Here is a 26,028-nt window from a genome sequence, read left to right on the forward strand (position 1 = left end):
ATATACCCAAAGCGTATTTTTTTTTTCTGGTTATCCTTCTGCTGCCCTATTTATCTCCAGCCTAATGGGATTATCAAGAGTATGGAGGCCATGGCGTAAACAGACAGATAAGCCCCTCATCACGGGCCACACCCTCCCGCCCTCCCGTGGGGAATGACACATACTGAACCTGCAGGTGCTGACATTCTGAATTCCGGACTCCCGGCACGGGCAGAAGCCCTCATTGGGCGGGTAGACGGACCCGTTGGCAAATAAGGTGTTGGGAGCCACGAAGCGAAAGGTGGGGATGCCTTCGAACACCCCCTGCTCCTTGTAGATGAGCTTCATGGACCTGCGGGGACAAACGATGGAGGATGACACCCCAGAATGAGGTGGCTGGAAGTGGGTGGCCCGAGTTGAGCCACGCCCCACGGGCACGGCCACCCCCCGGGTCCCAGCAGCCGCCGTCTCTCGCCCGGCGAATTGCAACGACCTCCCTTATGGGTCTCCCTGCCTCCCCCGCCTACGCCAATCCATTCTCCGCAAGCAGACGGAGCTTTAAAACAAGGTCAGACTATATCGCGACCCCACTTACAACTGCAATTGCTTCCAGTCTAATCTAGAATAAGATCTAATGTCCTCGCCATGGCCCACAAGCTTGTAGAGGGTCCAGCCCCTGCCTACCTGTACTGCACCCCACAGGTGGTATTCCTCCCACATGCTCCATCCTGCCCCAGGGCCTTTGTATCTGCTACTCCTGGTGCCTGGAACGTTCCTCCCTCATCCCCACATCAGACCTCAGTTCTTCACTCAGGTCACGGTGCGGCTGTCGGCTGTCAGCTCCGTAGGCAGCAGCAACGTGGCCGACACCCTATTCCCTCTTCTGCTCACCCTGCCGTATTTCTCAAAGGCACGTCTAACCTTGAACATGGGCTGTGGATCAGAACTGCTCCACCCGTGCTGTCCACAGGGGCCACTCAGCACACGTGGCCTTAGAGCCCTTGAAACAGGGCCTGTCCAAGTCAGGATGCAGCTCTACGTGTCAAATGCACTCCACATTTCTATGACTTGATACCCCCAAACAATGGAAAACAGCTCTTCAATATTTTACATCTGTTTACACATTGTGAAATGATACCATTTTGGATCTCCTGGGTCCAACAAAACATCATTAAAATTAATTTCACCTATTTCTCGCTACTCTTCTTTAATGCAGCCACTAGAAAGTTTTAAACTGCAGATGGGACTTGAATTATATTTTTATTGGAGAGTGCTGGCTTAGACAATAGTATCACGTCAATGCTAAATTTCCTCATTTTGGTGACATGATGGGGTTATGTAAGAAAATGTCATTTTTAGAAAACACCCACTGAAGTATTTAGGCGTCCAATGTACTCTCAAAGGGTCCAGGAAAAATATACAGAAGGAGAGAGAGAGAAAGAGAGAAGTGTGGGATGAGGATAAAGCAGAAGGGGCCAAAGAGAAACCACTGGGAAATTGGGGAAGTCGATGCGCAGAAAGTTGCACATTCTCGCAACTTTCCTCTACGTTGAAATTCCTAATTTTAAGAAGTGAACACACACACAGCAAAAGCGCCTCCGCTCTCTGACGCTCCCCTGGGGTGCGTGGGCCTGAGTCCCCCGCCAGGACATGACTCCCAGGGAACCATCTTGTCTCTGCGGGAACCCCAATGTCTCGCACAGACAGGACTCCATCAGGGTTTGCTGGGGGTGGGTCAGAGTTCACATCAGTGAGATCCCAAGCAAAGGGTTTTTCCAGAGTGGCCTGAACAGAGAAGCCGAGGACAGGACAGCACCCAGAGAAGAGCTCTAAGAGCCACTGTCTCTTCTCACCCCTCGGCCGGGGCCACCGCCATTGTTCAGCCCCAAGCTGACCTCCGAGGCTGCTACTCTGGAGACTGGAGGGGCTGCAGGAGAGGCACCCAGATGTCACAGCACCCAATGGGGAATTAGGGCAGCCGAGCAAACAGCACAGGGGGCCCATCGCTTGCCTTATCGCACGGTCCCCGGCAATCCTGCTCATTTCCTGCCCACCACGACCGAGCTCCAACAACGGCCAGCAGCCTCTCTCTGGGCCTTGCAAAAGCACCAGCGATTGGCGTCTGCCCTTCATGGCGCAACCAAAGATAATTCAAGATGGCGCCAAAGGCCGCTGCACACACAGAGAGACGAGCGCTTTGCAAGTTCACACCACAAGCCGCTTGGTTCTGCTCTGAGCGGCCGCAAGGCAGATTTCCCAGGAGGCCCAGAATGTCCCACGTCAGGGCAATTACCGGCAGGCCTCGGGGCTGTAGAATTCCAGCGAGGATTCAGGAGTCATAAACGGCGCCCATATCTGCCCGGAAGTCCCATTAATCATGTTGCACTGATCGGAATGCCAGAAGTTGACCTGTGGGGACGCAAGGCCTCGTAAGGAAATGCTCTCGGGCATTTCCTACCTGACTTGGAGCTGTGACTTCACGGGCCATGTGCCCTGGGGGATGTCACCACCCACTTGACAGAAGCCTGTCCCCTCGGAGAGACAGCCTGGTGCAAGGTGAGCAGGCTGTGTAGACAGCCAGAAACACTGTCGACTGCAGCTCCCCACTCCCTAACCATGGATCCCTGAATGTGCAACTTTGCTGAGGACTCAGTTACTTCATCTGTAAAATGGACCCATCACTCACATCTCCAAGGAGCACGGTGAGCAGGGGACACTGACCTCCTCACCTCTAAGAGAGGAAGGACACTTCCTGAGAACAGATCAGGTTAGAAGGTAGCCCAGTAAGCAAAATATTTAAAATAATAATGGTGGCTACCAGATCTCAAAACAGTAGTTGCCTCTGGGGAGTGAGACCTGCACAGAAAGAAAACAGACTTCTCACATTCTACCCCTCTGTCCTAGGAGAAGGTTTTTAAGCATGTGTACATTTATATATATATATATATATATATATATATATATTTTTTTTTTTTTTTTTTTTTTTTTTTTTTTTTTTTGGGCCGCCTGTGGGATCTTAGTTCCCCGACCAGGGATCGAACCCAGGCCCCCTGCAGTGGGAGCACAGAGTCCTAACCAATGGCCCTCCAGGGAAGTCCCTGTACATTTTTATATTGAAAAAGCAAGCCAAAGAGAATTTCAGTAGCGCCCATTCGGAACGGTTACTAATGGTTGCAAATGGTAACCCTGCCGCTCTGGGCACTGATGGGGAATAACCTGTTCCCCCCCGCTCAGGTCTTTGCCACCATCACGCAGATTAAGCGTTTGGAAGGTGTGAGCACCACCACCGCACAATCATTCTCGTGCGTGATAACAAAAGGCCACCAGGTAAAAAAAGCAAGTTGCAAAACTATGCACATAGGATGATTTTACTTTGCTCCAAGGAGGAAAAAAAAAACAAAACACGCGTGCAAATCGCTACAAATAGACAGGAAGAATATACCCAACGCTGATAACTCTGGGTTTCCTCTGTGACTCAGGAGGGAGTGGGGCTGGATGTGTGAAGTCGTACAAAGTGCACTTTATAGCTATTATTTTATTTTTTCATGCGAATGTCTTCCTGTGTTTCTAGCGTAATTTTTTTTTTTACTCAATAATCTTTTACTGCAATGGATGGTTATATCATCAGTGTAATATTCCAAGCGCTCTCGTAAGTGAGGCATCAAAGAAACAGTTCTGTTCCCAGCATACACGGAAATAATCGGTGTCTGTGCCCCCCACACACCTGGAACAAAGAGCTAGAGTTTTGGGATTTTTTGTTTGTTTGTTTTGGTTTTTAGCCACATCTTGCGGCATGTGGAACTTCCCCGACCAGGGATTGAACCCGCGCCCCTTGCAGTGGAAGCCCGGAGTCTTAACCACTGGACCGCCAGGGAAGTCCTAGTTGAGCCTTAAACATAGGTAAAATCCCCAACTCTGAGAGCATCTTCCCTGCGGATGCAAGCCCCTCCTGTTTTTGTTTTGTTTTGTTTTGTTCATTGGAGCACAGTTGATTAACAATGTTGTGTTAGTTTCAGGTGTACAGCAAAGTGATTCAGTTATACATATACGTGTATGTATTCTTTTTCAAACTCTTTTCCCATTTAGGTTATTACAGAATATTGAGCAGCGTTTCCTGTGCTATACAGTAGGTCTTTGTTGGTTATCTATTTTATATATAGCAGTGTGTACATGTCAATCCCAAACCCCTGTTGAAGAGGAAGAAGGTGCACTGGGTGGCCTGCCCTGGCAGCCCCTGCCATCCCTACCCGGCCCCTGTACGGGACAGGCGCTGGCTGAGGCCTCTTGCCCTCACCTTGCTGACCCCGTTCCACTTGTCCACGAGATGGATCCTGCTGAAGTTTTTGACCCCCGTGAACACGGTGAAGAGCCCGGAATCAGAGTTGTTGAGCTGCAGACAACGGCAGAGAATGACACCTTTAAGCCCCAGGATGGAGGCGAAGGACCCGGGGACCAGTGGTCAAGCCAGCCCGCTTAGTTACAGGTGGCTCCCTCTTCACCCAGAGGACAGGGGCCTCGTTATCTTGTTCACCGCTGCATCCCCAGCAACTGGGGGTCAAGAGGAGGAAGACTTGGGGGCTTTCTAGGAGGGACGCTCCCCTGATGACAGCATCCGTCCTAGAAAGAGTCCCACCTTCCCTCCCAGACTCTAGGAGAGTCTGGTTCTCCTCCTAGGTGAATAGTAAAGCCACCTCATTACTCCCCCAAAATTAAAATAAGGCATGGCCACGTGACCTCTTTGATCAGTGAAAACGATCAATGAGGAGAGAAGTGGTCTGTCACTTCCAGGTGGGAGCTTTGAGAGCCAGTGCATGCAATTTCACCGTGCTTTCTGTCGCTGCTACAGAAACCAGGGAAGTGTGTGTCCAGCTGGAGCCTCCCTCAGCCTGGGTCCCTGAGTGACAACAAAGAGCAGAGGCCCACTGGCCACCCGCACTGGACATGGCATATAAGCAAGAGATAAACTTTTGTTGTTTTAAGCCACTGAGATCTGGGGGCTGCTAAACCCAGCATATCCTGAAGCATACAGGCACACAGGGCCTGACGTTTATCAAGTACTTTCTAGGCAGGAAGCGCAGGCTCTGGCACTCTGAGGGTATTTCTTAGAAAAAGATTTCTAATTCAGAGCAAAAACATGCAGAGCGTACAAAGAAATGAGTGACTGCTGGGTCAAATCTAGAAAGCACCCTTCCGAGGACGCCATACAATGTAAGGTGTAGCACCCATTAGGAACTCAATAGGGTTTGTTGAGTGGCCGAATAGCTACATCGGTTACTGACTGGTTAAGCCAGCAGGGCCCAAGTTCAAAGCCTGCTCTGGCTTCCTAATATCTGTGTATTCTGTCACCCGTCCATTTAGAGCTTCATGAACCCAAACTTTAGCCAGTATAAGGGGACAGTAACAGGAGCCTCTACAAAGAGGTACTGAGAATATTAAAAGAGCTAATGTGTAAAAACTGCTGAGCACAGTGTCTGAGAGATAATAAGAACTCAAAATGCTTTATTATTATTATTATTGTTGTTGTTATTATTATTAATAAATGCTCACCCAAAAGGATACTAACACAATAGTTATAATAGACAAAGTGTGTCAGAGACTGCTAGTCACTACCCGAAGTCCATTCTCCCCTTTCTCCTTCCTAACAAAACCCGAACCTTACTCAGGGCATCAACACACTAGCTAAAAGGTAACATTTTCCAGATTGCCTTGCAGCTAAGTGTGGCCACATGACTAAGTTCCGGGCAATGGAAAGCAAGTGGAAATTGGTTTTCTCCCTCCTAAAGAGGGAAACAGCTGGGACATGCTGTTTTGTCCTCAACTCCCCTGACTGCCCCTAAAACTCCCACCACTTCATACTTCCTGCTGTTGCCTAGAATGTGGATGTGATAGCTGGTGCTCTAGCAGCCATCTTGGACCATGTGGTAATCTTGAGTATGGAAACCACACCCTCAGGAGGGCAGAGCAGAGGAGTAGAAGAATTCTAGATCCCTGAAGAGTGTGAAACCACCACAGGAACACTGAACAGTCACTGCTGGACTGTTATTTTGGGATTTCCACTATACATACTCAAAAATAAGTTTTAACATGCTACTCAGTTGGTAATAACTTTCATTTGTTTACAAGTTTACAGTTTGCTTTGACAAGAATCATGTCACTTACCTTAAACTTGCCAACTTACCCACACACCCCGAACCTGTCATCCTAGTCAAAAATGTACTGAGCAGCTACCATGTGCCCAGAACAGAATCATGATTTCTCCCTCCCACTGCCCCCAACGCCAGATCAGCGGAGCCCCAAAAGGAGGCTGAAGCTGGAGCAACTCAGAGGACTGGTTACAACTTGTGGTTGAGGGAGCCAAGGTCAGGGATCTGCCTCTACATCAGATCATGATTCAGGATCCCAATCACTGACCCTACTAGGTCAGCAGGGGTCAAGGTTAAGAAAAAGCAGGCAACTCAGAGCAATGCTATAGTTGACATTTGTGACCCGCCTCCCTCCCCAGCAGCCACGCCCCTTTCTTTCAGCAACAGTCACATCATTTGCGCCTGGATCAAGCTGCATCTGAAACCACCCCTAGAGTTTTCAATTATATAAGCCAATGAATTCTCTATTTCGCTTAAGCCGGTTTGAGTTAGAGTTTTCTGTAATTTTTTCTGTAATTTACAACCCACAGCTCCTGGGCCCCCAACCAGCTCCAAAAGCGAGCTGGTAACCGGTTCCCAGGCTGTGTCAGTGGAGGACAAGACAGAGGCCCTGAACGTCTCACTGGGCCACACTTACCTCAGCAAATAACCCGAACTTGCCCTTGAAGGGGAACATGTTTGGGAAGTACTTATTGACGATGTGGATGAGGGGATCCTCGTAGCCCCACATGATCTCGCTGACAGTGCGGTTCATGAAGGCACGTTCGCCAAGGGTGCTGAACGCCAAGGTCATGATCAGCTTCAGGCTCATGGGCCCATTCTCCATCATCATCGCTGCACTCTGCAGAGCCAGGGGACACCACGGGTTAGAGGCCAGACACAGCTGGTCTGTCCTCCCTGAACTTCAAGCCAGGCTTCCAGGCACAGCCCATCTAGGGAAACGTTCAGGCCTAGAAGGGTCCCTGCAGTGGACACGCGGGGCGTCTGGGTCATCCGGAACCATTCCCTGATCCTTCAGGAATAGGACCACCTGTGCTCTTGAGTTCAGGCCGAGTTAACTCCACCCCTAGCAGGCATGTGGCTTAGGCCTGGCCAATCAGAAACGTTCCTCTCGGGACTTCCCTGGTGGTCCAGTGGTTAAGAATCCGCCTTCCAGAGCAGGGGACGTGGGTTTGATCCCTGGTTTGGGGAACTAAGATCCCACATGCCGCGGGGCAGCTAAGCCTGTGCGCTCTGGAGCCCGCACACCACAACTAGAGAGAAGCCCGCGCGCCGCAACGAAAGATCCCACGTGCCGCAACCAGGACCCAATGCAGCCAAATAAATAAATATTTTTTAAAAAAACAGTAAGAAAGAAACGTTCCTCTCTATGTGTACGTAGCCCAATCACAGCCAACAAGCCCCAAGGAGCCAGTCGGCTGGGACTGTGGGGTAGAGAGGGGAAGTGCCTGTGGCTGTCCTTGAACGGGGGGTGTGCAAGGCCGTAGCCACCCTGAGGGGCAGGTCGGCCAGTGCATGGAACCATCACAGATCCGGGCAACCTTGTTTGCACTCTGCATCAAGCCACATCTGAAACCACTCCTGCCCTTTCAGTAACAAGAGCCCACATATGCCCTTTTTGCTTATGCCAATTCAGAGCACCTTCTACTATAACCTTGTAACCAAAAGAATCTTCATGGAGACTCGACTCTACTTCCTTAGCATCGCCTCCCAAACTCCAAGACCCCAAGCACCTCTTCTACCCAACATCTGGGTGCTTAGCATTTAGGTGAATTTATTTTCTAATTTTCGCTTTCCTCTGGAGATACTGTCTTGGCACTCGGTTTATGTTTTAAAGGCACCTCATCCAAAAGCTAATCTCCACCTGTAGAAAAGGGAACAGAGCCAGCATTTCCTAAAACATAGAGGTCTGACTCCATGGGAACTCACAAGGGTCTCCTTTACGTTATGATTTTTTAAAGGTAATAAATAGATGGTTTTTTAAAATCATAAAAGGATACAAAGCAAAAGTCCCTCTCCGACCCCTGACCCCCCTCTTCCTATTCTTCTCCCCCAAGGCAACCCACTGCTCTGGGCTCTTGAGTATTCCTGCAGAGAGAATCTACACCAGCAGTCAGCAAACTACGGCCCGTGGGCCAAAGCCAGCCCACGGCCTGCGTTTGTACAGTCCGGGAGCTAAGAATGTTATTTTATATTTGCAAATGGTTGAAAGGAAAACAAAAGAAGACTACTCTGAAAAACATGAAAATTATATGAAACTCACATTTCCGTATCCATGAAACAGTTCCATTGGAATATAGCCACACCCACTCATTTATGTTTTTGTCTTGGCCTGCTTTTGTGTTATACTGGCAGAGTTGAACAGCTGCAACAGAGAACATCTAGGCGTCCAAGCCTCAAATATCTATCTGGCCTTTTACAGAAGCAGCTCACCCTGGTCTAGGCACGTAAAGGCGCTTGCGTGGAAGTGGGTACGTGCGTGCAAGTATTTCTCCTTTAGAAATATTAGAAGTAGGGGCCTCACACATGTGTTCTGCACCTTGCTTTTCCCCAGTTAGATATGACTAAGAGACTGTTCCATGACACCCCCTGCAGCCCTGCCTCCTTTTGCTGGCTTTATACTAGTCTACTGCCCGCCCACGGTAGATTATCACAACATAACTCCACATAACACACGTTTAGGTTGTTTCTAGATGTTTGCTCTGAAAACGTTGCTGAAATAAATATCCTTGAGAACAAACATCTTTGCCCACATGTGTTATTCTGTCAAGAGGACAAATTCCTACCTATGAAATTTCTGAGGTCAAAGGCACATGCAATTTATATTGAAAATCACTACCTTCCAACAGCTCATACCAGTTCCGTGCCTAACGACGGTATCTGTTTCCACACACGCTCCTAAGCCCTGGGCGTTATCACACAGTCTTTGCCAACCGGCTCGGTGGGAGAAAATGACTTCACTGCCAAAACATGTGTATCTCTGAGGGGGGCAGCTGCAAGGCTTTGGGCTGCATTTTCTGAGCTTCTGTTCTGTCCACCCAACGGACTTACCAGGTGCCTTTACGTCTGATCCTGAGCCCAGCCCTGGGCCAGGCCCAGACCAAATGCCTGATGACCTTCAACTGGGTGGACAGTAGGATTGAATGGAGGTCTGCGTGCCACAGAGGGCAGACTCACAGCCCAAACTTCGTAGGTTCAAAACCCTAATCTGCTACTCACTAGCTGAGCGATCTTAGGTAAGTCACCTAACCTCTCTGTTCTTCAGTTCTCCTCCTCTACAAATGGAGAAAATAATGGTACCTAACGACCATGGGATCGCTGACAAGTAAACAAGGTAACATGTGTACAGCCTTAAGCACAAGTTCTAACACGCAGTGTTAGCAAGATGCTCGTCCGGCAGGCCTGAGACTGCTCTCTCTAGAAAGGCCTCCTGGCCAGGCCGGCCTTTGGCTGGTGTCTGAGATTCTGGCTTTAGGAGGGTTCTCACCACCCCCTTAGAGGGGCTCACTGCGCCTGGACTGTACCAACGTGGTTTACGCGGACCACCTGCTTTCCTGGACCTACGTGACCAGCCCCCAATAAACACCCTGGACGCTGAGTCTCTAGTGGGCGTTCCTGGTGGAGGACACCCACCTGTATTGTCACAAGTCACCGCTGAAGGAACGAAGCGTGCGCTGTGTGACTCCCCTGGGGCAGGGCTCTGGAAGCCTGTGTCGGGTCTCCACCCCACGTGCCCCTTCCCTCTGCGGATTCTGTTCTGTCTCCTTCCACTCTACCAAACCAGCCAAGGGCAGGACCACATCTGCTGGCTCCTGTGAGCCCTCCTAGTGAGTCAGCGAACCTGGGGGTGGTCTTGGGGACCATGACACTCATGGCAGGCAGTGAATCCAGCTACTACAATGACTCTCACCTGCAGAGAACGGACACCCTGCCCTTAACCTCCCCCTAAACACCACAGACGACGACACGGACCCCCATTCAGCGCCCCCCCCGCCAGTACCTCGTTTTGGAGATTTTAGATTTGCAGAATTGAAAAGAGGAAGACCGTGACTTTGGCCAATATCCCCAAACCAGAGCCCAGGATGCGCCCAGGAAGCCCACTGGGCTTAATGCCACCGCAGGAGCCACAGGCTGTGCTCTCAAGGGACTGACCGGTGCAGGGGGCAGACAGAGAGACAGAAGGGGCGCCTCACCAAGACCAGGATGTTGGGCATGACGATACTGTCGCTCTCTAGGCCGCGGGACTTGTCAGGCTGGAACTGGAAGCTGCGGTACTCGAGGAAGGACACCGTGTCATTGTCATTGAAGGTGATGTTGCTCTTGTGTCTGAACTCCCTGTGGGCGAGGAAGCCGGTAGGTCAGCTGCCTGGGAGCCAGAGGCCCTCGGATGTCTGCACCAAGCTTGGCCGCCTCCCCTCCATCTGTCCTCCCGCCACCTGCCCACTGCAGGACACGGCACCAAAGCCTCTGTAACCAAATCCCAACACGCCCCCTCCCCCTGGCCAAGCCGCCGCTGTCCCTCATCAGTCTCTTCCCGGGCTTCCCTGCTCCTCCGGGGTAGGCAGGGAGGATGGTGGTGAGGAATATGCACTCTGAAGACAGAGGGTGGGGTCTTGAATCCCGTCTCCATCATTTACTGCCCCAGCCTCAGTTTTCCCACCTATAAAATGGGAGTAATGGCACTTCCCTGCCGGTCCAGTGGTTAAGACTCCGCACTCCCGTTGCAGGGGGCACGGGTTCAATCCCCGGTCGGGAACTAAGACCCCACATGCCGCAGGGCGAGGCCAAAAATAAAATAAAATAAAATGGGAGTAATAACAAAACCTACTTCATTAGGCCCCTACTTGTGAGGATTAAGTGAGTTAATGGTTGTCAGATGCATTGAAAACATTACAAATCAGCGGCAAGTTTCATTGCTGCTCTGCTGTCATTATTCTCCCTTGTTCTGCAAACTGTTCTCCACAGAGCATCCAGAAGAATCTTTGGAAAGGGGAAATCAGATCACGTCATCCTCTCGCCCACCACCCTCCTTTGCACACAGGATAAAACCAAGCTCCTACTGTGGCCTCCGGGGTCCTCACCATCTGACACCATCCCATTCTCAGGCTTCCTCTCTCCCACTATCCCCCTCACTCCTAACACGCCAGCATTTACGCTGCTTGGTTTTACCTTACTTGTCCACTTGTTTATTCCCTCCCCGCTCCCCATCGGAATGCCAGCTCTGTGAGGCAGGGGCTTTTGTCTGCCTTTAACAGTGAACGGGGGAACTTCCCTGGGGGTCCAGCAGCTAAGACTCTGCTCCCCCAATGCAGGCGGCCTGGGTTCGATCCCTGGTCCGGGAACTAGATCCCAAATGCATGCCACAACTAGGAGTTTGCATGCCGCAACTAAGGAGCCCGCCTGTCTCAGCTAAGACCTAGCGCAGCCAAATAAATAAATAAATATTTAATAAAACAAAACAAAAACAGTGAACTGGCACAGTGCTTGGCACACAGGAGGCACTCAATAAACGCTTACGGAACGAAGGAATAAATAGGAACTTTGCAAACCAGACTCAGCTCTGACACAGAAGCCTGTCATGGGTGAGCTAAGCCAGGGTCACAGTTTCCTGAGGGCACAACAGGCAGAACAAGAAATCGGGCCTCGTATTCCGACAGGCCTCCCTGCCTCTCGGAAAACTGTTTGGGCCGATCCAATGAGCCCAGTAGCCACTGGAGATCTGCACCCTCTCAAAGAAAACAATCAAACAAAGAGGCTGTGGCAGCAGTGGTCAGAATGGAACGGAGCAGGACCCGAACAAATCCTTTCCATGTGCCCCATTTTGTGTTTGTAGGAAATAGGCTTCATTCAGCTTCCCTGACCTCCCCTGAGTTCCAAAGGGTAGATTCAAACAGTTGCTAATCAGGGGAGGGAGGGGATACAGAAACAAAGGAGGAGCAGTCAGGAGACAATAGTGCTGCCTTGGGGCAGGGTCCTGGTTCCCCCTCAAAGGATACACAGAACAATATCTTGGAGTTGTTCTGTAGGAACTAAGGCCCCCACCCAGGTGGAGGATGGTAACTTCAGGCTGAGCACTAGATTCCTGGGACACCACCCAGTTACCTCACCACCAACCAATCAGAAGAAAGTTTTGCACACAGTGGGAGGTGATGAAGGCTCTGACCCGCTCCCCAAATGATTTCCCTTTAAAAACTTCCATGGTCAAGCAGAATCTTTGAAACTAGTTTTTGGACATGAGTTCGCCTTCTCCCCAGGTTGCCGGCCTCCTGAATAAAGCAACCTTTCCTTTCCAACCAACACTTGCCTTTTTTTTTTTACTTTTTGGCCTCACGGCACATAGGATCTTAATTCCCCAACCAGGGGAACTGTGCCCCCTTCAGTGGAAGCTCGGCGTCTTAGCCACTGGACCGCCAGGGAAGTCCCAACACTTGCCTTCTGAGCAGCGAGCAGCTGAACTCAGGTAACAATAATATGTTAACAGCTGATGTTTATTGAACACTTACTACATGCCAGGCACTGTGCTGGGCTTTCCGCTAAGCATCTTATCCAATCCTCATAACCACCCACAGTGCGTACTGTCATCCCCATTTTACAGAGCGGGAAACTGAGGCACAAGGAAGGAAAGGCCTGTGCCCACGGTCAGAGAGCTGCTGAGTGGCAAAGCCAGGCAGTCGCTCTCCAAGTCTCAAGCGCTAGAGCACCAGATTGGGAGAAGCAGATTGACCCTGAACAAGCCCCACTACTGCGAGGGGCCTGTTTTCTCATCTGTAAAATGGGGTGATGACCTGAGTCCCAGCCCAGCCCCCTCCATCCTCACCTGTACACATAGGGTCCGCGCTCCCGCACCTGCGGCTTCTGGCCTTGGAGGATCTCATTGGGGTTGACGACATCGAAAAAGTAGACAGAGAGGTAGAAGGGGACGGGGATCTCCTTCCACATGTTGAAGGACAGGCTGCTGGGGTCAATGCGCACATTCTGTGGGGGATGAGAAGAACAGGTCCGTGAGGAGGAGGGCCAGGGCCCCCGCCCACCTACCCACCCGGCTCCCAAACAGCTGCCTGGTGCCAGCCTGTGCTGCAGACTCCACAGGCTCATCCGGGAAGGGGCTCCCTGGAGGGGGTGCTCTGGGGGCAGGAGGAGGTGGGCACGGGGCTCTGGAGTGGACATAATTAATGTTAATAGGTAATATTATTTTTACGTGGTATTTTTTTTTAATAAATTTAATTTGTTTTTTATTTATTTTATTTTTGGCTGCGTTGGGTCTTTGTTGCTGCGCGCGGGCTTTCTCTAGTTGCGGCGAGCGGGGGCTACTGTTCGTTGCGGTGCGCGGGCTTCTCATTGCGGTGGCTTCTCTTGTTGCAGAGCACAGGTTCTAGGCACGTGAGCTTCAGTAGTTGTGGCACACAACTTAGTTGCTCCGCAGCATGTGGGATCTTCCTGGACCAGACATCAAACCCCTACCCCCTGCATTGGCAGGCAGATTCTTAACCACTGCGCCACCAGGGAAGCCCTTATGTGTTATTTTTAAAATGTGTTTTCATAACGGCAGCCTGGTTGGGGGACCAGGAGGTGGCCGCTGCTTGACCACAGCACTTGGCACCCAGCGGAAAGTGGGCTCTGTGTGCCAAATGCGTCATTCATTCATTCACTCATTCATTCAATTCATTCATTCATTCACTTTTTTTAAAACTTTAGTATAATTGATTTACAATGTTCCAGGTGTACAGCAAAATATTCAATTTTACATATATATATATATTCTTTTTCAGATTCTTTACTATTATAGGTTATTATAATATATTGAATATAGTTCCTCGTGCTATACAGTAGGTCCTTCTTGTTTACCTACTTTATATATAGTAGTGTGTATCTGTTAATCCCAAACTCCTAATTTGGCCCTCCCCATCCCACTTTCCCCTTTGGTGATCATAAGTTTGTTTTCTATGTCTGTCAACGCACATTTATTGAGCACCTACTACAAGTCGGGCCCTCTTCTAAGAGCTGGGGATAGGACAGCGAACAAGACAGACCCAGATCTCCAACGTCGTGGGGCTCTTATTCCAGTAAGGGAGAGGTCTTCAATAATTACGGTAAAGTGCACGCTAGGTGACAGGGCATAGTGAGAACACAGCAGGGACAGGGAAGAAGGCTGCAATTTTAAACAGAGGAGTAAGGCAGGTGAAATGTAAGGAAAAACAAAAGACCAAAACTAAACCAAAATTAAAAACTAAGGGCACTGAGGGGAACACGTGTATTTGGTGGTGGTGGGTAAGTCTATGAAGAAGCCACAGTCCGTGCAAAGGCCCTGAGGCAGGGAGGAGCTGAGACAGAGCATTCAGGAACAGCAAGGAGGCCAGCATGGCCAGAGCAGGGTCTATGAGGGGAAGAGCAGAAGAAGATGAGAACAGAAGCGGTTTTCCACGAAAAGCCGGCAAGGCAGAAATTTATATAAACTCTAAGTCTCCAGATTTATAAAGCTTGGCCAGAACTTGATTTCCTTAAACGGCGGAAGATGACAGGTCTGAAGCTCACTCGGAAAGTCTGTCAGATACACTGGCCTCTAATCCCTGCTTCGCTCTCCAGCTCTGAGCTCCCTGCCCCAGTGACACAGGAGGTCCCCCCAGTGCCACCCAACCCTGCCCCCGCCCAGCCTAACCCAGCCCATCAGATAGACGCTCAATGTTGCAAAGCTAGATGTCTGGGCAGCTTGCGTCACCCTCACCCTTTCTTTGAACGTGGTCTTCCAGGACAAGGACAGCCACCCCCACTGTCCCCAAACAGACTGTCCCAGAACCAATGGGCAGCAGCCCCAGAGAAGGCAGAAGGCTGGAGCTGGAGATCAGGCTCAGCCCCATGTACCCAACCGGCAGGCTCTGGGAAGGAGCAGATTTGGAGGGAGTCTGACCCGAGGGCCCTCCAGGCAAGTTAGTCGGCCCTGAACCTCAGTCTTCCCATCTGTACAATGGGGCCAGTGACTCTATAGCCTCAGCTGTGCCTCATTTGACCTACGTGGCATTTAAATGAAGAAAAGTTGAACTCATTGTCAAGAACAAAAAACTGGGAGATTTAACATAAAACCTGGACTTCAGGGTTCTCTTGAAAATATCAGGAGATCAGAGACTTGCCTTCAGGTGTAACAATCCTTTATTGATAAACACGTCTTCCTACCAGCTACAGGAGTCACAAGGATCATTTTTATAACCCGAGCATCCAGTACCTGCAAATAAAGGTGACTAGTAAACATGGTTCGTACAAAGCAACAAAAACGGGTATTTCCCTGCTGGAGAGGGTATGGAGAAAAGAGACCCCTCCTACACTGTTGGTGGGAATGTAAATTGGTGCAGCCACTATGGAGAACAGTATGGAGGTTCCTCAAAAAACTAAAAATAGAATTATCATATGACCCAGCAATCCCACCCTTGGGCCTGTATCCGGAGAAAACTCTGATTCGAAAAGATACATGCACCTCAGTGTTCACTGCAGCACTATTTACAATAGCCAGGTCATGGAAGCAACCTAAATGCCCACTGACAGACGAATGGATGAAGAAGATGTGGTACACATATACAGTGGAATATTACTCAGCCATAAAAAAGAATGAAATCATGCCATTTGCAGCAACATGGATGGACCTAGAGATGATCATACTAAGTGAAGTAAGTCAAAGACAAATATCATACGTATCACTTGTATGTGGAGCCTAAAAAAAAATGATACAAATGAACTTATTTACAAAACAGAAACAGACTCACAGACACAGAAAACAAATTTACGGTTACCAAAGGGAAATTAGGAGGTTGGGATTAACATATAGACACTACTATATATAAATCACTTAGTTGTACACCTGAAACTAACACAACAGTGTAAATCAACTATACTCCAATATAAAACTAAAAAAAAAAAAAAACACGAGCATTTCCCAAGCGGGCCTGTGTGTCAGGTGCTTGCTCTAGACTCTTCACTGCACTGTCACTTCCCTGACTAGCACCACGATCCTTCGAGGCAGCCACTATTATTAATATTATTATCATTATTATTACTATTATTATTGGTCTCTTTTGTCAGTTTTAATGAAGACGTAAGTGAGGGAGTTTGGTGCGGGGTGCAGGAGGGTCCACTGTGACAGGTGACAGCTGACCTCTTCAGTGCAAGGGAAAAGGCCACAAGACCCTGGTGGGGGCCAGCCCTGAGCGCGCCTCTCCCAAGTTTAATGCAGGGAGGGGGAAGCCAGCATCCGGGCCTCCCAGCCCCCAGCTCTGGAGCTGCAGAGCCCAATGAGGGCACATCCCAGGGCGGCCAGGAGAGGGGAGGAGGGACGGAGTGGCAGCCCCGTGCACAGCTGTAGGGAAGGCCCGTCCCCAGCTCAGTCCTGACACATACAACCGAGAGGGCAATTCGGGTGAGCACGGAGGTGGGGGAGGACATGGTGAACGGAAGGGGTCACCCCCCCTAAAACAAAGGCAGCAGTTGCAACTTCCCTCTGGGCCCCTGAGGTCCCTGGGGCTTGGGTTTTTCCAGCTCCTCCCATGTTTTGTGAGCTGCCAGAAATCCAGATGTTTCTATGGCATCTCCCAATTGTTTCAATGGCAGCAACTTATTTTTCAAAATCAAACACACCTGGGGGCTTTCCTGGTGGCGCAGTGGTTGAGAGTCCGCCTGCCAATGCAGGGGACACGGGTTCGAGCCCTGGTCTGGGAAGATCCCACATGCCGCGGAGCAACTAAGCCCGTGAGCCACAACTACTGAGCCTGCGCGTCTGGAGCCTGTGCTCCGCAACAAGAGAGGCCGGGATAATGAGAGGCCCGCGCACCGCGATGAAGAGTGGCCCCCACTCCCCGCAACTAGAGAAAACCCTTGCACAGGAACGAAGACCCAACACAGCCAAAAAATTAAAATAAATTAAAAAATTTTTAAAAATGTGCAGTTCCATCACATTTAAAAAAAAACACACCCGGGAGGCGGGTCACACATCTTAAGGCCACGGCTGGACCGCGGGGATGCCCCTCTGCCACGCCTGCCGGAGCACCTCACCTGCACCATCTCCCAGAGGGGGGGACCTCTCCGTGTTACGGCGGGGGCGGGACTGGGGCCCGCGAGGCTGGGTAGCTCTCCCCCTCCCCACTGGCCCACAGCAGGTCCCACCCCAGAGGCCATTCCCCCCCACCCCCGCCCCCCCCCACCAGCCACAGGCTTGGAGAGTGGAATTCAAACGTCAGCCTGGAGTCTGCTCGTGGGGTTGCAGGTGGGGGGGTGGGGTTGTTAGTCATGCAGGACGGAAATCTTTAACCCAAAGCAACAAAGACAGGCCCACAGGGAGGAGCGACAGAGGGGCAGTGCCATCACGCCCTCTCTCCATCCCCCATCCACAGAACAGATACACCCGGGGCTAGTAGGTAGGGGGCCCGCCTGTCCTGGCTTCAGTCAGCGCACTCGGCCAGGAGAAAAGCGACATCGATCCAGTTTCCTTCTTTTGACGTGTTTGGGATAAAATGTAACAGGGAAGAGCCAAATCTGACTCCATGTTGGACCTGTTTCTTTCACTTTAACCTTTGCTTGCCGCTGCTTTTGTTCACTAAAAGGACTGTCTATACAGAACCGCCTGCCTCGGGGAACCCTGTCCCGCTGCCTGAATGTTAAACCAAATGCCTTTGTTCAGGGAAGCATCCAGACCCTGTCCACCTGTGCACGGCTGCAAGAAAGAAGAAATGAACACATCCCCTCCCCGGGGCTGGCCATTCCAGGGGACATTCGCAGAACTTACGGCCTCTGTACTGTCTTCCTCATCTCCTCCCCCTCTCTGTGCTAGAAAAGAAACTGGCATCCAAACCCTGTAAGATGGTTACTTTGAGACATTAGTCGGCTGTCTTCTCCGTCTGCTGGCTTTACGAATAAATAGTCGTATAGACAATGGACTCGAGGACACGGGGAGGGGGAAGGGTAAGCTGGGACGAAGTGAGACAGTAGCATGGACATATATACACTACCAAATGCAAAACAGATAGCTAGTGGGAAGCAGCCTCACAGCACAGGGAGATCAGCTCGGTGCTTTGTGTCCACCTAGGGGGTGGGATAGGGAGGGTGGGAAGGGGACGCAAGAGAGAGGGGATATGGGGATATACGTATACACATAGCTGATTCACCTTGTTATACAGCAGAAACTAACACACCATTGTAAAGCAATTATACTCCAATAAAAATGTTTTTTAAAAAAAATTCGTATTCCCTGCCTCAACACCTCGTCTCCAATTTATTGGCCTGTCGTGCGGCAAGCAGAGCGAGCTTGGACTCGGTAGTAAAAATATATAACATGAGATCTACCCTCTTAGCAAACATTTAAATATACAATGCAGTATTGCTAACTCCTATTCATCATGCGTAACTACTGTTACTACTACTACCAATAATAACACACATAAATAAAGAGGTTGGGAGGAAACTTTCGGAGGTGATGGACATCTTGATCGTGCTGATGGTTTCACAGGTGTACACTTGGTGATGGTTTCACAGGTGTATGCTTCTCTCCAAACTCGTGATGGTTTCACAGGTGTATACTTCTCTCCAAACTCATCGAGTTGCATAATTCTATACATATAGCTTTTTTCAATGTCCATCATACCTCAATAAAGTGGTTTAAAATTTTTAAAAGTTTCCAGTTCCTGCCTCCCTCCCCCAGCCCTGTTTCTTGGCAAAGGTACCTGGACACGGACAAGGCTTTTTTGGAATTCCGGAATCCCTCTGTGCTTTCCTAATCTCCTGGCCTGCCCACCCAGTTCAGGGATAAATCAGTGCCAAACTGATGAGTCACCAGATGAAGCCATGTGTCTCTCCCTCCAACAGAAGGGGTTTTGGGGCCCTGGGGTCCCACCCCTGTTCATCGGGCAATCTTGTGTGACCCAGCTCTGCTTTCTGGGATAAGTCACTGATCTTCTCTGCACCTCAGTTTCCTCATCCATAAAATGGGTGTAATGATAGCGTCCAAAATAAGTGGGTATGTAGAGGTAAAGTGCTTAGAACAGGGTCCAGTAGAGCCTGGGGACCCAGAAGATCAGCCATGCAGTTACCTGGCACGAAGTGACCGGCCCTTCCTCCTCCCCCTGTCACTGCCCCACCTCCAGTGGGGGTTGGACTTTGCACCGCTTGCGATCCACAGGATAACTTTGTTTCGGTCACACCGGACCACAGGCATCAGGACCAGGAAGCTGATTAGATAACAGTGCACAGGCCAAGCTCAGGGCCTTTTGACTAACAACTGATTCTATCCCTGCCCCCTCCCCTAAGGTCAAAGATCACAGCCCGAAAACAAAGACTGAGAGAGAAGGCCAAGGTGATCCCTCGTTGGACGCCACTCCCTTTTATCCAACCAGATTCTCCAGGCTCATTCTGGACAGTCAGGAGGGCTGCCTGGAAGAGAGGGCATGTGAGCTGGGGATTGAACAAAGGAGTTGGGCTTTGCCAGGGAAAGAAGATGGGGAGGGCGGTCCTGGCAGGGGCCCCGCCTCTGCAAAGGCTAGGAAGCCTTTAAGAGCATGACTTACCTAAATGTCCATCAATCACAAAGATGTTTTTAAAACAACTCAAACATCACAATGGATAAACCAACTGCTGTGCCTCCACACAACAGAATAAATGCTCGGCAATAAAAGGAACCAACTGCTGATAAACGCCACATGGAGGAACCTCAAAGCCTATGTTAGGGACTTCCCTGGCAGTCCAGTGGTTAAGACTCTGAGCTGCCAAGGCAGAGGGCACAGGTTCGATCCCTGGTCGGGGAACTAAGATTCTGCATGCTGCACGGCGAGGCCAAAAAAAAAAAAAAAATTAGATAAAAAAGCCTATGTTAAATTGAAAGAGCCAGATACAAAAAGCTACATACTATATGATTTCACTTATATGACACTGTGGAAAAGGGAAAACTCTAGAGGGACAGAAACCAGATCGGTGGTTGCCAGGGGCTCGGGGGAGGGAGGAAGCTGACTGCAAAAGGGCATCAGGAAGCTCCTTGGGGTGATGAAAATGTCCCATCCCTTGATTTTGGCTGCCAGACAGGAGAGATGTACACATGTGATAAAGCTCATCGAACGACACTTAAAAAGGATGCATGTTACGGATGAACCTTGAAAACACGACACTAAGATTTTCTGACAGTTTTATTGAGATCTGATTCAGACACCACACAATTTATCCATTCAAAGTGTACGAAGCAATGGTTTTTAGTCTATTCTCAGAGTTGCGCAGCCATCACCACCATCTAATTTCAGAACATTGTCATCACCCAAAACAAAACCGCATTAGCACTCAATCCTCTCCCCCAGCCCCTGGCAACCACCAATCTACTTTCTGTCTCTATGGATTTGCCTTTTCTCAGATAAAGAGAATCACACAAGTCTTCAAATGTGTCCCTAATTCTCTATTTCTTAAAAACAAGCAGAGACACAAAAGGCCACATATGTCTTCTTTCACTTAACAAAATGTTATCGAGGTCCTGATCATTCATCCTTTTTATGTGTAGTTTGTTGAACTTTATGCAATGTATATACCTCACCGGTGTGGCAACTAAAATCAAGAGATGGGACGTTTTCATCAAGCCTTTTTTAAAAGGGTGTATATGAGCACATCTATGTTCACAGCAGCATTATCCACAATAGCCAATAGGTGGAAGCAACCCAAGTGTCCATCGATGGATGAGTGGATAAATGCAATGTGGTGTATCCAGTGTTATTCAGCCTTAAAAAGGAAGGAAATTCTGACCCAGGCTATACACCACGGATGAACTTTGAAAACATCACTAAGCGAAACAAGCCAGTCGCAAAAGGACACACACTGTATGATTCCGTTTATGTGAAGTGTCTAGAATGAGCAAGGGGGTTCCCTGGTGGCCTAGTGGTTAGGATTCCGGGTTTTCACTGCTGTGGCCCAGGTTCAATTGCTGGTCGGGGAACTGAAATCCTGCAAGCGGCGCGGCGCAGCCAAAAAGAAAAGAACAGGCAAATCCACAGGGACAGAAGGCAGCCTGGTGGCTGCCAGGGGAGCACTGGGGAGGGGCTCCTTAACGGGTATAGGGTTTCTTTCTGGGGTGATGAAGATGTTCTGGAACCGGACGGTGGTAATGGCTGCACAACATCATGAATGTACTAAATACCATTCAACTGTACGCTTTTTAACGGTTTAAATGGTGAGCTTTACGTTAAGTGAATCTCACCACAATTTCAAAAAGAAAAAAGATTAGCTGCAAATTAAAACGAGATATTTCCCAAAAGATGGACACAAATTAAGTCACCTGAGAAAACCAAGTGCGGGTAAAGGTGTGGGGAAACGGAGGTGCCCCAGAACGTGAGCACGGCACGCCCCCATGACCCTGCAGTCCCCCACTCTGCACACTGGCTCTCAGACACTGCTGGCCCCGCCCAGGACCACGACCTACACACCTGGGGTGACTGAAACAAGCTTCAGGAAAGAACATCCGTCTTTCCAATAGGATGCCACTTACACTCCCAACGGATTATTTGCTCCTCAGATATTCTCTCCCAGTCCATTCTGTTTTAAGTGTTGGCCCCCACTGACCCCAATCGTCTCACATCCCTCTCTCGGATCACAGCCCACAGCTGGACAACTCTGCCCTAGAGACAGTCCCACGTGTGTGCGAGAGGGCTGCAGAAGAATCGTCGAGGGACTTCCCTGGCAGTCCAGAGGTTAAGACTCCTAGCTTCTACTGCAGCGGGCACAGGTTCGATCCCTGGGGGGGGAACTAAGATCCTGCATGCCTCAGAATCATCGAATCTCGAAACAAAACAGACGGTTCAGCTGATTCTCAGCCAGAGATAAATCGGGCTTCTGCACACAACTATATCAGGCAAAATGAATGAAAGGACCGGGTCTACCTGGATAAGGCTCAGAGAAAGAATCTTGAGTGAAAAAAAAGGCAAGCTGCAGAAAGGTAACAGTCACTATTGGCTCTTCACATGAATTTTTCAAACACACAAAATAATGTGGAACATTTTATTTCTTGAAAATGCTATTAACCTAAAAGCTGCCAGCTCAGCATTGGTCTATAAGTCCCTCCATCTGGTCTGCCCCTGTGGCCTCTCCAGGCCCCACATCCTACCATGTCCCTGTCACTCACTCAGCCCGTCCATGCTGGCCTCCTTGCTGTCCCCTGTATATGCAGGCACACTCCTGCCCCAGGGCCTTTGCATGGGCTGTTCCCTCTGCCCTCGATGTTTTTCCCGAGGTAGCAGCATGGCCACATCTCTCGCCCCTCCTAATCTTTCCTCACATGCTCCCTTCTCAGGAAGACCCACCCCATCCACTTCAAATTCCTGAACACCCCCCAGCCTGCTCTGGGTTTTCCATAGTCCTTGTCACCTTCCAGCATAATTCTAATTAATTGTGTCTATTGTTCTTCATCTGTCTGCCCCGCTGGATCAGAAACCCACCAGGACTGGATCCTCAGCTGCTCACTGATGTATCTCAGGGCCTGGAACAGTGCTTGGCACTCAGCAGGTACTCAGCAACGTGAGCTCGGGAACAAATAGAATCCAAGTAGAAACGTCTAGGGAGCGGCGATCTGCTTTCTCCTTTGTGTATGTTTTAAAAAGCTCGTAATGGAGGGAATGTGGGGAGGCGGGCGTGCTGCGCGGCTTGCAGGATCTTAGGCCCCTGACCAGGGATTGAACCCAGGCCCACAGCAGTGAAAGCGCACAGTCCTAACCACTGGACCTCCAGGGAATTCCCGAGATAATTTTTTTTTTCTAAATACACAGAGAGCATGGCCTATTTGGGGCCCAAGCAGCTCAGTGGACGTGTGATGGAACAAATGCAAATTTCATGTTTCAAGTAAATACATCTTAAAAATTACCATTTTAATAAAAATGTGAGCTGCGGGCTTCCCTGGTGGCACAGTGGTTGGGAGTCCGCCTGCCGATGCAGGGGACACGGGTTCGTGCCCCAGTCCGGGAAGATCCCACATGCCGCGGAGCGGCTGGGCCCGTGAGCCATGGCCGCTGAGCCTGCGCATCCGGAGCCTGTGCTCCGCGGCGGGAGGGGCCGCAGCAGTGAGAGGCCCGCGTACCGCAAAAAAAAAAAAAAAAAAAAAAAAATGTGAGCTGCAACCTCACAGGCCAGGCCACAGCCTCAGGACTGGGGTAGACAGATGATGAGACTCAGACCACTATCCCATCCAAGGGTGGTCCCACCTCCAACAGACCCCATCTCCTCTCCAGGCCAGGCGGTGAGGACCCTGCCTAGGGAAGGGGCAGAGCAGATGTCCTGAGGCCCAGAGGATGCAGGGTGAGGGACAGCAGACCAGCCTTCTGTTTCACAGAAAGGCCAGCGGAAGGCAGGGGAGAGGCCCAGGCCTCACATGGCTGTCCCTCCAGGGGCCTCAGGCCAGCCAGGCAGGCCTCCTGCACACGCATGGGATGAGCTTGGAGTAGAGAAGCAGGCAGAGGCTGAGAGGGGCCCCATGACTCCAGGGACCTCTACCTTCACCCTCAGGAGCCAGCAGCCAGAGCACGGGACCTCAGCTCACAGAGGCCAGAAAAAGCATCTCTTGCCGGGTCTCGAGGGCCAGGAAGTCCGTGACCCCCGGTGAAACCACCTACCAGGAAATCTCTTCTCGCCCATCTCCCGAGCAGTAAAGCATCTGCGTTAGGCCCCTTGGGCCACTGGAACAAAGTCACACACTGGGTGACTTAAAATATGTAACGCCTCCCAGTTCTGGAGGCCAGAAGTCCGAAATCAAGGCGTGGGCAGGGCCGCGCTCCTCCAGAAGGCTCCAGGGCAGGCTCCTAACCTGCTCCTCTAGCTCCTGGTGGTCTCAGGCTTTCCTAGGTGCATCCCTCCAACCTCTTCCTCTGTCATCACATCCCCCCCTCTATGTGTCCTCTTCTTATAAGGACGTTCTTGTTGGACTTAGGGCCCACCTGACCCTTACTTTAATCACATCTGCAAAGACCCTATTTCCAAATAAGGTCACATTCGCAGGTAACGGGGGTTAGGACAGGACTTGGAAGTAATATTTTTTGGGGGGGACCCTATTCAGCCCAACCCAGGGGCAAAAAGCCAGGGCAAAGCGAAGTGATCAGGGTGTCGCTTGAACCCACAAGTGGCCACTGCCCTCCCACGGCACTCTCCCTGCTCCCAGGATGGCCCTGAGTGCCAAATCCAAAACCCCACTCTCCAGGTGCCACCTCCTCCACGAAGCCTTTGGGGAACTACCTACGCTGAGCCTGCTCTGACCTAATTAGGACCCAGGTCATTCTGTGGACAGTCACCCACTCTGTGCTAGACGACATGTTCTGAATTTAAAGATGAACAAGACAGGGCCCCTGAGAAGCTGGGGGAGGGTCGGGGAGCTGGAGAATCCTATCCACCATCTGTAAAGCACTACTCAGGTAGCAAAACACTTCCACCTACCTCACCTCATTACATTCTCAAAGGCCCATGGAACAGACACAGACACTGAAGCTCGAGGACCAATTACCACCCCGATGTCACAGGTGCAGGAAGAGACCAAGCCACAGGTCCTGCACCAACATGCAGGCCAGTGCCCTCACATTTCTCTCCCACTGAGCTCAGAGCACACAGGACAGGAGTTTCGCAAATTGATCATTAATTTTGACCTGGCCATTGAATTGCAAAACCCAATCCCTCCCCCAGTGATAACAGGCAACACACCTCTGACCAGATGGGCCAGGAGGCTGATTCACCTGTCTGAGGCCAGGTTCTGGGACAGGACCAGACCCTTCCCACTCCAGTCACTTCCTACCCCCTGCATCCGAGGGCTCCAGAGATGTCCCCAGCCCCGTGGGGCCCATGAGCGCAGGGAAGACTGCAGCATGGGCTGATTCAGTCTGGAATTTGGGAACGTCACACCCTTGGCTAATGTTCCAACTTCTTTTGGTTTTAAAGGTAAGAAGAATGAAAGAAAAGGTTTTTTATAGAAAACCCAAGCACGTTGCTGAAACAGCGGGGTGAGTTGCTTAAGCTAAGAAGTTGAGTCATGCTTGATTCCTCCATTTCTCTCCCACCCAAAAACCATCCATCAGGAAGTCTTGCTCTAAGATGCACAAAAAATCCATCCAACCACCCCAGCTCCTATCGTCACTTGCTCCGACAGATGCAGTCACCTCTTCACTGGTTTTCTCACTTTTGCTTTTGTCCCTAGTCTATTTCCCGCATAGATCAGAGTTGCCCTTTTAAAAGGTACATCTGATCATGGTATTCCCCCCACTCAAACACCTCCCACGGCTCCCTACTTATCTTGGAAATAAATCCAAATCTCTTGACAGTGACCTACGAGGTCTTGCACCATCTGGCTCCCGGCAGCTATACCAATCGTAGCTCCCTTTGCCGTCCACCTCGTTCACTCTGATCCAGCCACACTGGCCTCATTGTTCCTGAGCCCACTGGGCAAGATTCTGCCACAGGGCCTTTGCACTGACTGTTTGCTCCTCCAAGGGCAATCTTCCCCCCGATGCCCACATAGGTGACCCCCTCATTTCTCAAGTCTGATGTCACTTTTTCAACGAGACCTTCCCTCAACAACATTAACTGGTTTCTCACTGCATGTCAGGCTCTGTTCTAGGTCTGGGGACTCTAGCAGTGAGTGAAATGGACAAAGAAACCACCCTTTCTAAAGTAGCCCTTCCCCCATCACATTCTATCCATCACCTGTTTTGTCTTCCCAGCATTATCAACATCGGCAGTTCCTACGTATTTGTTGACAAGTCCCCCTTCCTGCTGCCTGGACTGCGGACGTGATGGACTCAGCTACAGCAGCCACCTTGGATCATGAGGCAGTCTTGAGAATGGAAGCCACGCACAAAGGATGGTAGAGTAGAAAGATAGGAAGCTCAATCCCCGTGGCTTCACAGAGCCACCCCACCTGCCCTGGGCAGTGTAG

General features: G+C 50.4%; 1 protein-coding gene across 8 annotated transcripts in view; it reads right to left on the bottom strand.

Moving 5' to 3' along the window:
- SCARB1 (scavenger receptor class B member 1) overlaps positions 1–26,028 on the bottom strand; it is a 79,545-nt gene that overhangs the window by 23,399 nt on the left and 30,118 nt on the right. For 3 of the 8 annotated variants that reach the window (XM_079942221.1, XM_079942220.1, XM_079942217.1), the window contains exons 2-7: positions 12,940–13,097; positions 10,316–10,457; positions 6,760–6,963; positions 4,274–4,369; positions 2,273–2,388; positions 165–331 (exon numbers count right to left, since the gene is read on the bottom strand). In XM_079942221.1, coding sequence (XP_079798347.1) covers positions 165–331; positions 2,273–2,388; positions 4,274–4,369; positions 6,760–6,963; positions 10,316–10,457; positions 12,940–13,097 — 883 coding nt within the window. Of the gene's footprint in view, positions 1–164; positions 332–2,272; positions 2,389–4,273; positions 4,370–6,759; positions 6,964–10,315; positions 10,458–12,939; positions 13,729–26,028 lie in introns of those variants that run through there. The other 5 variants (XM_079942218.1, XM_079942216.1, XM_079942222.1 and 2 more) reach the window with 4 other exon arrangements.

This window comes from Stenella coeruleoalba (assembly GCF_951394435.1).
Source record: "Stenella coeruleoalba genome assembly, chromosome: 14".
NCBI lineage: Eukaryota > Metazoa > Chordata > Mammalia > Artiodactyla > Delphinidae > Stenella > Stenella coeruleoalba.